Below are 15,409 nucleotides of genomic sequence, written 5' to 3' on the forward strand. Positions count from 1 at the left end.
CTGTGCTGGGAAATTTCGTTTTCACAAAGTGATAATACTTTCAGTTAAGAAAAGAAAAATCACTTAACATTTCGTCTATCAGGGCATGCTCTTGATCCCCTGTTTGCTTAAATTTGGAGCTGATGCAGCGCAGTATCTCAGCTGAGATGGCATTAATCTGCTGTACAGCTGCATAGTGTTGTTTTTCTTTTTCTTTTTTAAAGGTATTTTTCAGCTCATTTATGCATTTAATCAGAGGAGAGGACAGTGGATAGAGAAAACATCTATTCTATTCTATTCTATTCTATTCTATTCTATTCTATTCTATTCTATTCTATTCCATTCCTAACCAAAACATGTACAGCAAAATAAAATCTTGATGACTAAAGACACCAAAATCAGCTTTAAAACTCAGTCTGTATTTACAAATACAAATAAAAACAACATATTTGAGTGAATATTCAAATGAAAAAAAAGAGGATTTTACAAAATCACACACCCATTTATATTTGTACGTTTATACATGTTACACATAGATCTGCATATACACACTCCTGACTGCACTTAAACATTAGAGGCCAAAATTATCAGAACACCTGACTGATTTGAAAGTGTAAACTTTTACTTCCAAATCCCGATCATGAAACATGCAGATGTTTGCTCTTAGCACCACCCACCACCAGATGAAGTTAGTTCTTCTGTTTTTATCTACTTTAACTTTAATGTTTGGGTTTTCCACCCTTAGCAGCGGTTACAGCAGCACATGTATCTGAAAAAGTGTCAATATATTTCTTGAGAGATTCAACACCAATGTTATCCTTCAGCAACTCAAGACAAAGATTTTACTTTGAAGGTTCAACAGATCTGTCCTCCAAATCTGCTGGATGGGGTTGATCTCCAGATTGTAGTCCTTCTTTTTTGATGTTCTTTTTTTTTTTTTCAAGGAAAATGGCCTAAATCTTTTCTATTCTGTTTTAGCCACATCTGTACATACACACATGCCCAGGCCCAAACACACAGCACACTCACACATACCTGAAGAAGTGTGTGAAATTTTAAAACAGCAATATGTGCGGAATAGTGAGTCTTAAATGTAAAGTAAAGTTTTATATCATCAACTGGGGGCTGAGGGGAGAGTGTTTAGATCAAGGGTCTTCAACCTGTGGCCCTGGCGCTTTATGCGGCTCTTGGATTTCTTTGCAAGCGCTCCTTGTAACTGTAAAAAATACACTTGAAATAAGGATTTTTTTTCTTACAGAGGGTGTTGATGTTTAAAGAAATTCACACTAAATAAAATCATACTTTTGCATTTTGGAACTTAATGTGCATCAGCTATTACAATAAAGCTGTCAATTTTTCTTCTGATTATTTTTTTGATTTTATTTTATTTTTTGACATTTTTGCAAATTTGGGAAATTTTTGAAAATGAATTACATTCTTTTTATTTTTATTTTTTTGCAAATTTGTGAAATTTTGGAAAATTTTGGAAAATTTGTAATTTTTGGATTTCTTGTCAATTGTATCACATTTTACATTCTTTTAATTTTGCAACTTATTGACATTTCATAATTTTTGCAATTTAATGAATTTCATCACTTACAGATTTTACTACTATTTTTGCAAATGTATTAAAAAATAAGAAAAGTAAGACATCACATGTACCGTTTTACAAACACAAAACTTATTTTTTACTATAAATAGAATTTTATATACACTTTTTTGTGCAGGCCGCTGGTTTAGTCTTATTGCAGAACCTCGATGTTCTGCTCCATATGCTTCGATACCTCCCGCCTGAGGCTAAGTTGGCGTCCCGTGGACTCCAAAATCCAGTCTCAAAAGACGTTTGCTGAGGATAAAAGAAAGACAGACAGACTGCAGACGTGTTGTGCTCCACATGAGACTCAAACTAGTCTTTAAAAGTGTGTTTGCCAGAAATAAAAACCCACCTGGAGCTCATGTGTGGGGTTTTACATCATGGTGTGTTTGGTATCTGGTGGAGCATCATTTTTTTATCACTGGGCATAGAAAAACAGTGCATCTCGAGGTGTTGAAAGCTCTGCACACACTTTTGAAGAGGGAGAATAACTCAGGTAGATGTCAGGTGAGCTGCTAGCTGTAATCTGTGAAACCTCAGGAGACAGAGAGAGAGAGTGTGTGTGTGGGCAGAAAGTGACAGATTTCACCTCACGGTTTCACAGTCAAACACACACACTGACAGAACACGCTGTCTCACACACTCTCACTACATGATCAGACTCCACGAGACCCTGACAGAGCGCCGCGGGCTGTTAATGCTCTAACCTCGAAGCCCAAGTGTCTGTGCAAACACTCGTGACTTTTCATGTTTGGACGTGAAAACGGCGTCACTGGTCAGTCACGGTTTTGAAAAACATCAGCTCGTATCAGGAAAATCCTGCTTCAGACACGTAACACTCCCATTCACACACACACGCCCTCCTTCCCTCTCTGACACCCTCCCCCTCTAACACACACACACACACACACACACTCACAAACACTCAGTAATTACCTCTGTGATGGTAGGACTGGAGGTGTTTGTTCAGAGGGCTGGCTGCTCTGCCTGGTGCAGGAGGTGACGGTGGCTGGGTGGAGGTGTGAGGCTGCAGGGACACATCACACCGTCAGGCAGGTAGGAACCAACACAGGTGTTATCTTAGTTCTTACCTCTGGATCAGAGCTGTGTGCATTAGCATTAGAGGAAGGAGTGTTCAGTTTCTCACGCCGTCTCTTGATGTGTCATGCTTCCTCTTTTTACCCCCTCTGAGTCTGGAGTCCTGTTTATTCAGAGCATTTTGTAAACTTTTTAGTTAACTTTTACCTGAGGGTGTTTGAGTCAGCCGTCAGCCTGCAGCGTGGGAAACAGGAGCACTTTGAGACACAAGAAAAGACATTCAAGTGTCTTAAAGATGATACATGCTGTGGTTTAGACGTAACGCCATGCTGAGATGCTGACGGCAGCTTTGATAGTTGATTACTTTATCAGTGTGTCGACTGGGATCATTTTATTGAACTTATGTGGGTGAATGATGACCTCACACTCAGCTATCTGATTGATATGAGGCATACGTAATGCGAGATAAAATCTACATGAGCACAAACTGATTTTTGACCTGTTTATTTGGTTTGAGCTGCAGTCCAAACTTCAGTGGTGTATAAAGTACTTGAAAGCCATACTTGAGTAAAAGTGAGTATATCCTTCTTGAAATCTACTCCAGTGAAAAACAAAGTCACCCACTAAAAGATGATATTATATTCACTTTTATTTTGTGGCAACTGTGACAGTGTAAATGTAGTGGAGTAAAAGAAACATTTTTTTTAAATGATATTTTGGTCCAAGATTTAGTCAAAACATGACCGTTACAAGACATTTTCATAAAACCTTGTCCCCTCTAACCCTCCCTATATTTGCACTACCTTAAAAAAAGGGGGTGGGTGGGTATATAATAGATGATAAATACATTACACGATATAGTACTGATGCCCAGTACCTGGCAATTGGTACCGATACTCAACGATACCAATTTTCAGTACTTTTTTGTGTTTATGTGGTAAAAAAAATATCTATTTGTTTAACAAGAAAATATATGTTTTTTCAGTTTAACATATTTATTTTTCAATATATAACCTTGCAATGCTGTGTTCATGTCCAGCATGGAAAATTGCCTACTTTTCCACTCCCTCACAGTCACAAGGATACACATTGGCTGCATTTCCACCAAGCAAACGTATGCTTCGTCTTGGTTTGGCGTGCATTTTGTGGAGTTTCCACTGACTTTTTACGGGACAGATCCCCAAATAACTGAGACGAGCCCACTTTTTGGGATCCTCGGTGCCAGACTGGACTGATCCGCTCAACGCCGCAGACCATTGATTGGTCGAAAGATGCAGGATCCCTGCTTTAGCCCACTGGTACCAGCAGAATGGCTTTTGGCTTTTCTAATCTCGGCATTTAACCATGTTGATGCTTCACATGTCGATGAAGGATTACATTTTATTTGACGATTTTCCAACTTTCCCTTGAAAATTCTAACACAGGATTGTAGATTGGTAGAGACCGACCCGTCTGTGTTGTGAAAGGGATCCAGTATTTCTTTTTCTATTCGTACCCCTATTTGTACTTTTCTCTTTAATGTAGCCAAGTAAAAGTTGCAATGAATAAAGAAACTCAAGTAAAGTATAAATCCTCCTAAAACCCACTTAACCCGCTGTAAATAAATACTTTTAGTTGGTTTCTTTACACCACTACTTTGAAAGGGTAGAGCAGCGATAAGACGAGTCCATGTAGGTTTTAAATAACCATGTTAGAGTATTTTGGGAGCATCTCACTGGGACAGGGTTGGCATTTGTAATATCTTAATGAAGCATATTTTCTGCAGGCTGCAGCTATTTCAACCTCAGAATTTAGGCCAGTATGAGAATCAGATGTTCAGCCTCTCAAATGAAGTTTAGGCTGGAGTTATTAACGTCTTTGGAGTCATTTCTTAGAGGTTTATTTTGAAAGGGCTCGTGGTATTCAGAGGGGGACATACTCTACATTCCTGCTGCTTCTCACTTCTCTGCTGTATCACCTCTAAGGCCAGCATATGTCAGCCTGTCTAACAGCTGTTTCAGGGGTCAGAGGTCATGGAGGTGACAGCAGGGGGAGCTCTGCTGTTTCAGCTCAATCAATGGACTGAAGTCATCGAGCCTCCTCAAACGCAAACACAAGCTTGGGGTGTTTTGAAGCTTGAATCAGAGACAGAATCAGGTATTAGATGTTGAAAAGTTAAGTCTTCAGAAATATAAACATTTATGTATGTATCATGTATCCTTCCGCGCAGGAGGAGGGGTGACGGAGCGCACTAGCGCTGCGCGGAAGGATACATGACCAGTTAGTTAGGTCCGGATAAATATTTATATTTCCAAAAACTTAATGCACTTAAAAAATATTTTATGTAGCATACTCTTAAACTGTGGTATTACCTTTTGATTTTAGTTCTAATAGGCAGAGAAAATAGCCTTTGGATTTGGTACCGTCTCTCCCTGTTAGCGCCTATTTCCTCGTCACCATCGATTACAGTTTGTGTCTTACTGAGGGAGAGGAGACAACTTTCTACTGTATCTAATGTCCTTAGTGGTCACATAGAGCTCATACAACCCCACTTCAAAAAAACTGAACTGTCCCTTTAAGTCTAAAGAGCCATTTTCAATTAAAAATTGATAAGATTTCAGTTTTTTACAGTGTGGCACAGTGTAAAGAATCCAAAAACAATTTTTTACTTCTGAGAAGTTTCCTGCTCGCTGAGGTATTAGCATCATTGTTGAGCCGTGGACATGATAAACACTGGACATTTTCACACCATAACAACAGAAACACCTGTCTTTAGAAACTTTTATGCATGTGGAAAAAGTTCCTGGAACTTAAAGATCTAAAAACTTTGGATGAAAATGTGGATGTTTTGAATGGAATTGGATGCACTGCACGAAACAACGTTCCTGTTCGTTAAAGCAAAGTGAAGGTGGAGCTGTGACAGAAGTGAGTCTCTCAGGGTTTCAGCAGTAAAGATGAAGATGTTGTAGCGTTTTCTTTACATTCTCTCACAGAAGCTATGAGACTTAACAGAGTCGAATATAAATCATCTCTTCCTCCAGCTTTGCACCTCACAGCCAGACACCTCCTAACAGGAGCAGCACAGAGCGCGAGCTGTAGGTCAGGCTATATTTAGTGCATATTAGTCTAATCATGTCATTAATCTTTAGTGAGTTGGACCCTCCTGGTTGCCGCCCACAGTGTGCCACATTCAAGACCTGGTTCATATGTGTTTAGAAATCACCGCGCTCTATCTGCCCTGACTTTAGATTAGTTAGATTAGTTTTATGGGTTTCTGTTATTGGTACATTGTGTGGGATTAGCCTCAGTGTGTAATAAAGTCATTCTCTAAAAGATTGATCACCTCTTTAACCTCCGTCAGCTCCGTTAAAAGCTTTTAATCGTTCGTTTCACAGCCAGTCGTTCAGTCCATTTCATGGCCTCTGTTTGCGGTCTGGGAGGGAACAGCTGCGTGGTATCGATATCCATCATGTGGTTGTGTTTGCTCATCAGAAACAACAGTTGGTAAACTTTGATCACACTATCATTACTCTGCTGGATGACTGCTTTATGTGCTCTACTTTGGCCGGTTTGGGTCACATGGGCACTGAACAAAGCCCGTCTGCCTATCAGATCCTCTCGTGGGTCCAGTGACAGCTCAGCAGTCTGCCCAGGTTGCCAGGGCTGCTGTCATAGCAACTTCACTGGCAGAGGTGGTTCACTCCTCTGCTGACGAAAGTCTGCGTGCTTTGAATCCTGTTTTGACTACGTCACCATGCAGCTACGGAGTCAGAATAGAGCTTGTATGAGCTCTGCACGGCACCATAAGTCAACTTTTCCAACTCTGCTCTTTATGTTTTCACTCCTGTGTCAGAAACTGAAGTTTAAGTACATTTACTTGTCTCATAGCATTATTCTTTAAGAGCTGGTTTCAGGATCAAGATCCGTTTTAGTGGATCTTGTTGTCTCATACTTCAAAGCCCATTTAAAGAAGCCTGCAGCAAAAGCATCCTTTATTTCTAGTGTATTTATATATTTTGGCTTTTATTTTGCAAACTTTTAACATACAAGTGCAAACTTTGATCAAATTAATGATACCCAATAGGAATAGGCGAGTACCAATACCTGGTATCAGTATCGGGCCGGTACCAGCAGCCGATAATCAAAAACATCTTCAGTTGAGTTAGTTAATTTTGTCGGAAGTTGGTGCTCCACTGCCCCAGTTTGACCCCACGGCAAATAAGACAGGTCGCGTTCAGACAGTATGATTGATAGGGTTGGGTACCGAATTCGGTACTTTTAAAGTTACCGACTGAATTCTGTCAAAAGTGCCTGGTACCAATTCATGTAAAACCAAAAGTACCATGTTTAGGTACCTAAACACATCCTTGTGACTTTGAAGGAACGGAAGAATTGGCAATTTTCCACGCTGGACATGAACACAGCATTTCAAGGTCATAAATTGAGGAATAAATATGTTAAATTGATATTTTTTACCACATAAACACAAGAAAGTACCAAAAATTGGTACTGTTAAGTACCGATACCAATTGCCAGGTACTGGGCATCGGTATCGTATCACTTCAAATGTGAAAGATACTCATTCCCAATGATTGGACCAGGGAGAGTTAACAGTTAAAATGTTTAGATTTGCACTCCAGTTTTTTTTTTTTTTTTCAAAATTACTTAAACTCTGACAGTTGTTGGTTCTATTTTTCACTTATGCTAATTTATATATAAAAAATCATAAACTCGTAGAGAGTTGGTTTTTTTTTTATTTTACACTTAATGTCAGAGTGACTGCTGTCTTATTCAAAATTATTTGTCACTGATAATTAAAACAATGTGTGTCAAAAATACTAGTCAAATCTGTACTCTGTGTCGATGGGCACTAAAGAGGGGGTACTTGTACTGGTATCAGTCTGAACTAAAGTGGTATCAAACATCCCTAATACCCACCCAGCACAGCAAGAACATGAACTTTTTCTTTAGACCTTAATTCCTAAGCTTAACAAGTTTTACGTTTATATCTTTCTTTGTAGAGAAACATTATTTAAAGAGGTGGTTAGGAGTTTCTAAGTGATTTTGAAAAAGTTTCCCTTCTAGATATATCCACGATCCTAATCCACACTTTAAAATGAGATTATCAGTACTAACACAGGCCTGATCAAAATCTTAAAACCAATTGAAAAATATACATTTTGCAGATTTGGATCTTAATGAGGTTTTTAGTAGAGCTACAAGATGCAAAAGCAAGAATGGAGACAAAAGACATTTGAAACTGAAATAGGCTGTTTATCAGCTGATCAAAAGTTTAAGAATGCATGCTATTAAAGCCAAAATCTGCTCCAAATGTTCCTTTTCTGTCAGGCATTCACACAGTCAGGCCCTCCTGATGGCTAAAGCTAAGAAGCTGCCTCTTCTTTAACTTGGTCAGATCGTCGAGCTGCATAAGCAAGGCCTCTTGTAGTGTGCCATTGCTGCTGAGGTTGGACGCAGGGAGACAGTCATTCTTTATTTTTTCAAAGATCCTGAGCATTGTGGAACAAAAAAGTCAAGTAGACCCTAAAAATGACACCTGCATTGAGTCGGAGGATCTGATTGGCTGTCCGTCGATTTTGTAGTGATGGTGGACACTGGAGCCTAACTGTCAGACAGAAAAAGGACAGAAGAGCAAAAGAAAGTTGAACAGAAAGTGATAGAGCACGAGCTAAAGGCTTAAAGGGCTAAACTGTTTGTGCTAATGTTGATTCCAACCCACAGTCAGCAGTTATTCTGCAGTGGTCTGTTCAAACTTGAGAGTCTATCAATAAAATGAAGGGTGAGGTTACGTTAGCTCTGATTGGTAGATGACTGGCAGGACATAACCAGGATTTATTGACGTTACACATTACAGACATGTCTTTGAGCACTGGGCTGCCGATCGCACTACATATAGGCGACTACTATAACATTTGCTTGTTGTCACGTTTCAAACTGTAGCGCTACGAAACTGTACTGACTTATACCTTATCTTAGCTCGCAAAAATAACGGCTTGCCGACTGTTTGACAAAGTAATTTGTGGCTTGTTTTTTATGTTTTCATATATTTTTTACTTTTAATGTTTTAAGTTTTATCATTTTACTGTTTTTATTGCTTTAGTGCCTTTTCACTGCCAGAACACTTTGATGGGCCACTGGCTGTTTTAATGTGCTTTATAAGTAAAGCTAAAATTTACATTGACACTTGAAAGTAACATTAATCACAGATTTTGTTAAAACTTTCTAAATGAATTTATTTAAACTTGCAGGAACATGATTAATTACAGCTAAAAACAGTCCAACAGTATGTCTGATCTGAACACATCAATCTCCATCACCCTCAGTGTTTTCACTTCTCTGGAAAATGCAAAGTACATTTTATTCTGCCAAATTTCACCTGTTGATGTTAATTTCTGGTTCTGCGTGTGCTCTCGCAGGATAAGCGTGCAAAAGACCGATCAGTCTGCTTCCTCGCATTATACATATATGCAAATCTGCATGGAAATGCGAGGGCTGCTGTGTCTTACAGCTGTGTGTGTCTCTTTCTCTTTCAGATTGAGAACATCGACGCCTGCCTCAGTTTCCTGGCAGCCAAAGGAGTCAACATCCAGGGTCTGTCTGCAGAGGGTAAGCTGCTCTCACTGGAACATGAGGTAGACTCAAACCAAGGCTGCAGACAAGGACTCAGCGATGGAAAAAGGATGAAAACAGACTCTCTATACATTAAGATGTTGTTGCTGGCAGGACACACCACATTAAAGCCAGACATCACACATTAGAGACATAAAGGCTCACACATTTACATCCAGGTCACCAGAAAGCTCGTGATGGTGCTGCGTTTCTAAGAAGCTACCTTCATAATCAGATCAATTTAATCACTGCAGAAAACTGAAAACTTATCAAGTGTTTTTGTCTTATTTTAAGTAAAAATTGTCTTATTAAACTTGATATGTGCCACATTTAACTCATCAGTCCAGACAAAATGTCTTATTTCAAGTTATTTAAAGACAAAAACTAGAAAAGCACTCAGAGAGAGCAGACCTCCACCAAGCATATTGTGATTGTCACCAACACTTTAGTACGACTTTAATGTTATACTCCCTTTCAGCAGACTGTCTGCTACAATTTGGTGTTAGTTGCAGGTTTGTACGATAATTTGTTTCTTGACAGTGTTGAAAATGATGATGACCCAGTTCATATTTCATATTCAGGATCTTAGTATCCAGAATAATGTCAGGATCTGGATCATACTTTTACATCTGTCAGAACTTATGGTGACCTTGTCTTGTGTTGTTTAGCAAAGCAATCAGACCATTTATGGTGGAGTTATATACACATATGGTGAAAACAGCCCTATCTCACAATGATAAAGAATCTTTTAAAAAAGTCCTGGATCCAGACGGTGATCCAGATCACCTCCAAAATTTAATCACTTCTTCTTTATCACATTTTGAACATTTCCTGAAAATTTCATCAAGATCCGTTCTTAGTTTTTGAGTTATGTTCAAAGACAAACAGACAAACTCTCTCAAAAACATAACCTCCTTAGGGGAGATAATGAGGTCAGAATTGCTGGAAACAAGTAAAAAAAAAATTGCCAATGGAACTTGAATAATGTCTTAATACAAGTACATTTTTTCTTGTTCCATGGGAAGATTTTTATATACTTGTAAGAAGCAATTCAGACCTCTTTTTCGTCTTTAAATAACATGAAATAAGACATTTTTCTGGACTGGTCAGTTGAATTTGGCTCATATAGAACTGAATAGAATAGAAAATACTTAATTTATCCCCGAGGGGAAATTCAGGAGGAGTCACAGCAGCAATCAAGAAAACAGAAGTAAGAAAGTGTATAGAAAGTGCGAAAAGGTCCATAAGAAAATAGATGCTGACAGTTTGTCCATCATTGTACAGTCAGCCAGCCTCCACCTCCACAGGGTCCAGGACTGAGCTTCTTCAGCAGTCTGTTCAGTCTCTGTCTCCTGGATCCTGTCTGCTCACATTGGGTGAAGCTCTTCCAATGTGGTGTTGGTGTCTGGTGTTAGCTCTGTTAGCTATGTCTGTGAATAGCATGATGCTACTCTGCCCTCTGGTATTCCCTCTGTTGCTGGGTTAGCACAGCTAGCTCGTCCATCTTATTGGAGATAGATCTTACGTTCTCGGTAACGATGGATGGAAGGACAGGTCCATGTTGTCACTTCTTAGCTCACACCTGAGAACCAGCATGTCGTCCTCACCTCCTTCTCTTCGCCTTGTGGGAAACATCCGGCCCTGCACCCGTTAGCATTGACATGCTACAGGCTGCTAACAGCTGATTTCACACATAAATAACACATCAATAGTTACATATAGGATCTCCAGACAAACACAGGAGCAGAAATTGTCAAAATATCACTGAAGACACAAAACCAGTTCGGTGTCCATGACCAACAAATTAGCCATACAAAGTAATGACCCACTCTAAATACAAAGATGACAAAAAAGAGACGAAAAATCACAAGAAACAATCAAGGAAGAGACAAAAACGCTTGATAAGATTTCAGTTTTTTGCAGTGAATCCTTTCATTTACACAGGAAGTAGAAGAGGAGTGTCAGTAATGGATCGTTAGACCTCATCTCCGTTCTCCTTTTTTGTTACAGAGATCCGTAATGGTAATCTGAAAGCCATCCTCGGCCTCTTCTTCAGTTTATCCCGCTACAAACAGCAGCAGCAGCAGGCCCACCGGCAGAACTCGCAGCCCTCTCTGGCCTCCACGGCCCAGACCCAGAGCACACACGCCCCCCTGAGCCAGCAGAGCAGCGCCCCGGCACAGCTCAGCCTCTCTCCGCATGGGACTCCTGCGTCCACAGCCCAGAAAGCAGCACAGGCCGAGATGCAGTCCAGGTGAGGCTCTTCCCCGTCACTGCTTCTGTATCCTCCACTTTCTGCTTTTTCTGCTTCTAATCCATCATGTTGTCATCTCAATCTTCCTGTTCTCACTTCCTGTCATTTATAACTGTAAACCTGACCTCTCTGTCTCTGTCCTCTTCCATATCTCTCTTCTTCTCCTCTAGGGATGGCTCTCAGAGTAGACTACTCAAGTTTTCCCTTGGTCAGAAAAAGACCTCTAGGTCAGCTTCTTCTTCATGTCTGTTTTCTTGCACCTCCCTCTCTTTCCTCCACCTGAACACCTCCTGTCCTGTCCTGTTCCTGGAAATAGGAAGGTAGAAATTGCCCCCAATCGAGGATAACATTTCACCGTTGTGTTGTTTTAGCCTGTGATTAAGGGCAATCTCTACCACAAGCACTATCTATTATGCATGAGTGGTAGTGTTCCTCTGATAGGAACCAAAGCTCCGGGCTCCGTTTGCGTACGGCCTGTCTGTCTGGCAGCGTGCCTCATTTGGCAAGCCTGCTAAATGGGCTGTGAAAGACCTTTAGATAACCCTTAAGTAAGTGTATGTGTGCTTGTGTGTGTGTGCGGGTTTGCTTGACAAGCACATCCCCCATATAATGTGACATCAATAATTAACAGAGGGAATCTATGGCTGGACTGTGCCTCTATAATATGACAGTGTTTCCTCTGAAGCCGCTTTAATTTGTCTTTTTTGTGATGCTCCGGACTCTTTTTGCTCTAACTGGCCTCTGTCAGCATGCACTGTCATATTATGTGAAATCAAGGATGTGGTTCTGCATGCTTTAGTTCTCAGACCCTGTTTGTGTTGCACCTGCTCAGCACCAGCTCCTCTCCTAAGCAAAGCAATACCTCTACCTACTGGTCAGCATGTGGAACTACACGCTGGAGAGCAGACGTTCTCCTGTGATGTTTCTCAGTTTGTTTTTATCATTAGCTTCAGACATATATCAAGGTTTTCAGAAAAATAGAAGAAATGTGTATTTTTGTTTATTTTTTTATTATTATTTATAATATTTTTTATTTTTAAATATATGCTGAAATTGTATTGATTTAGGCCAGGGGTCTTCAACCTTTACTACCAAAAGAGCCAATTTTCTCCATCTTTCACAAAAGAAGAGTAGTCTGGAGCCACTAAACATAACAAAGCTCCTAAAGGTTTATAGGTTTTATTCTTTTTCTTTTTTCTTTTTTTTTAATTTTCGCCTGTTATAACAAATTGATTTAATGTTGAACTTTGAACTATGCAGGCCTATTTGATTCCATTTCGTATTTGTGTAAAATTAATGAAATAACAACTAGACTACTTAATAGAATAGAATAGAATAGAATAGAATAGAATAGAATAGAATAGAATAGAAAATACTTTATTTATCCCCGAGGGGAAATTCAGGAGTCACCGCAGCATTTAAGAAAACAAAAGTAAGAAAGAGTATAGAAAGTGCAAAAATGTCCATAAGAAATTAGATGACGACATCCCGTCCACCACTCGTCCACCACTCTCCAGCCCAGCTAGTCTCCACCTCCACAGGGTCCAGGACTGAGCCTCCCCAGCAGTCTGTTCAGTCTCTGTCTCCTGGATCATAAATGTATATATTTAAAAAAAAAGCCATAAAGCCACATCTATGCAGCTTAATTAAAAGTAAAATTAAGATTTGTAGTTATTAAAAGTGTAAAGTGCTTGTTCTGAAAATGTTTTATAACATCACATTTTTTTGTTTGTTAATTTCTCACCAACTACATTCTTCAACCTATAACCTTGCTAATGCTGTGTTCATGTTCAGCATGGAAAATTATTAACTCCTCCACTCACTCACAGTCACGAAAATCAGTCACAAAATCTTTATGTTTTAACTTAAACAACCAATAAAGTGTCCTGAGTTTTAGGTCTCAGAGCAAAAAGCAACAATGGCTGTCTGTCAGACCTTCCTGGAGGAATATAAGATCAGTTTCATATGTAAGGATGGGCCGATCACCGATCCCCCAAAGTGAAGGAAATCGTCACTGATCGATCGCCCAACCGATCAATCAGTGCATGTCAGGTTCAGGTACCTAAACATGGTACCTTTTACTACTGATTTACATTAAGTCAAAAGGTACTATGTTTAGGTACCTAAACACATCCTTGTGACTGTGAAGGAGTGGAAGAGTAGGCAAATGTCCATGCTGAACATGAACACAGCATTGCAAGTTTATATATTGAGAAAAAAATATGTCAAAATGAAAAACTTGAGATTTTTTTTGTCAAACAAATTAGTATTTAGTACCAAAGTACCAAAAATTGGTACCGTTGAGTTCCGATACCAATTGCCAGGTACCAGGCGTTAAAATATCCTCAGATTATCAGTGAGATTATCATATAATAGATTAACAGACTCATCACCAATCATGTCACGTCTAAGGGTCAAAGACTTTTGCAGAGGAGACACCAGGGTATTCCCAGCATCCTCTCTCCTCAATCCTTGTCTCCTCTAGGAGCCAGTGACTAATTGTGTGATCCTCCATCATGGCAGAGCGCCAGCAGAGGAGAGAGGACCTGAGGATGCACAAATTAACGAACCGAGGAGCAGCCGTGGTGCTCTCCATCTGTTCAGTGTCTGAACTTTTGTAGTGTGTCTTTTCAAAGGTGTCTCTTTAAGAGGTTTCCAGATTTTTCTTCTTCCTCTTGTTTTATCAAGTTGTTGAAAGTAGAGCTAACTGCTGTTAGCATGTGACCTTCAACATGAAAAGTTTAATAGTAATGTGTCCTTTTTTTCACGAAAGGCAGTATATTATTTTATGACCCGCATGAGGAGTCTTTGACTGGTCATTAATAGACTAAAATCAATATTTGTGTCTCTATATAATCCTCAAAAGTTAGCAATCTTTAATATGGAGTCTTTTTATTTTGATATGGGTATTTCCAATGTATCACACAAAACATGCAGTGGTAAAACCTCCTCTTTTCTCTTTTACGTTTCTAAATTGGAATATTAAAGAAAGCAAAATTACTTCCTTTTTTGTACATATGATCATCCAAAATGTATGGTGTACTACTTTGTCCACAGGGGGCGCCAGAATCACCATAAACTGAGATTTTCGTACAGGAGCTTTAAATGCCCATCTTCATTTTTTAGCCAGAAGACTTTTTTTTTCTCAAATTCTGGGAGTTATGAGATGTGAAAACACATTTTTTATGTGCAGTAGCCAAAAAGTTCATATATCTTTCTTTCTTTCTTTCTTTCTTTATGTCTAAACTTTGCCCCTTTTTAAATGTATGAGCATCAAAATGAAGGTTTCCTCTTTGCAGAGTCAGTCCTAAGGGGAAGCTGCAGACTGCTCTGCTGTTATAAGAAGCAACATAATCTTGAGCTCCTTTGACAAAATAATGTAGTAAACCTCATTATCTCACAATGGCTCGATAAAAAGCGTCGGTCAGAGTGAATGGCACACCGGAAATGAGACTTTCTCTAATGTATACAAGAGCTGAACAAGACCAGGCTGTAATCTGCTTATCAGCATCCGCCTCGCAGTCCCAGGATGGCGATGATGCTGCTGCTGCTGAATTAGCATTTCATTAGTCGTCTGCGTGCCACGGCCTGGTCAGATTACACCCCGGCTCGCAGACCTCACAGTAAGGAATCAAGGTGTCAGACATTTCACCAAAGCTGATCCGAGGCCAGTGTATAAATCTAATCCACGAGATGAAATAAAGGAGCAGGAGTTGTAATCTGAGGGTGATGAGCTCACAGCTCCTCAGGGACCTGCTCTCTGTCAGCACGTCAGAGTCAGTCACAGTGGGAGCCGTCATCTGTCTCCATGAGATTACTGAAGGTATAAAACAGGAGAAAGGGGCACATGACTTACAGTTAGCTGAGTCTGTGTTTGTTTAACTGTGAGCATGATGTAACCCAAGCTTTAAGACCAGAAAACCACCATCAACTAA

General features: G+C 39.7%; 1 protein-coding gene across 9 annotated transcripts in view; it reads left to right on the plus strand.

The window, feature by feature from the left end:
* The window catches only part of nav2a (neuron navigator 2a), a 178,210-nt gene that overhangs the window by 56,721 nt on the left and 106,080 nt on the right, over positions 1-15,409 (plus strand). For 7 of the 9 annotated variants that reach the window (XM_074665694.1, XM_074665696.1, XM_074665697.1 and 4 more), the window contains exons 4-6: positions 9,145-9,217; positions 11,231-11,474; positions 11,645-11,701. In XM_074665694.1, the coding sequence (XP_074521795.1) occupies positions 9,145-9,217; positions 11,231-11,474; positions 11,645-11,701 (374 nt within the window). The remainder of the gene's footprint in view (positions 1-9,144; positions 9,218-11,230; positions 11,475-11,644; positions 11,702-15,409) is intronic. The other 2 variants (XM_074665698.1, XM_074665699.1) reach the window with 1 other exon arrangement.

The sequence above is a fragment of the Halichoeres trimaculatus genome, unplaced genomic scaffold (genome assembly GCF_033239565.1).
Source record: "Halichoeres trimaculatus isolate MK-OKI-2021-1 unplaced genomic scaffold, fHalTri1.1 fHalTri1_scaffold_3, whole genome shotgun sequence".
Lineage (NCBI taxonomy): Eukaryota > Metazoa > Chordata > Actinopteri > Labriformes > Labridae > Halichoeres > Halichoeres trimaculatus.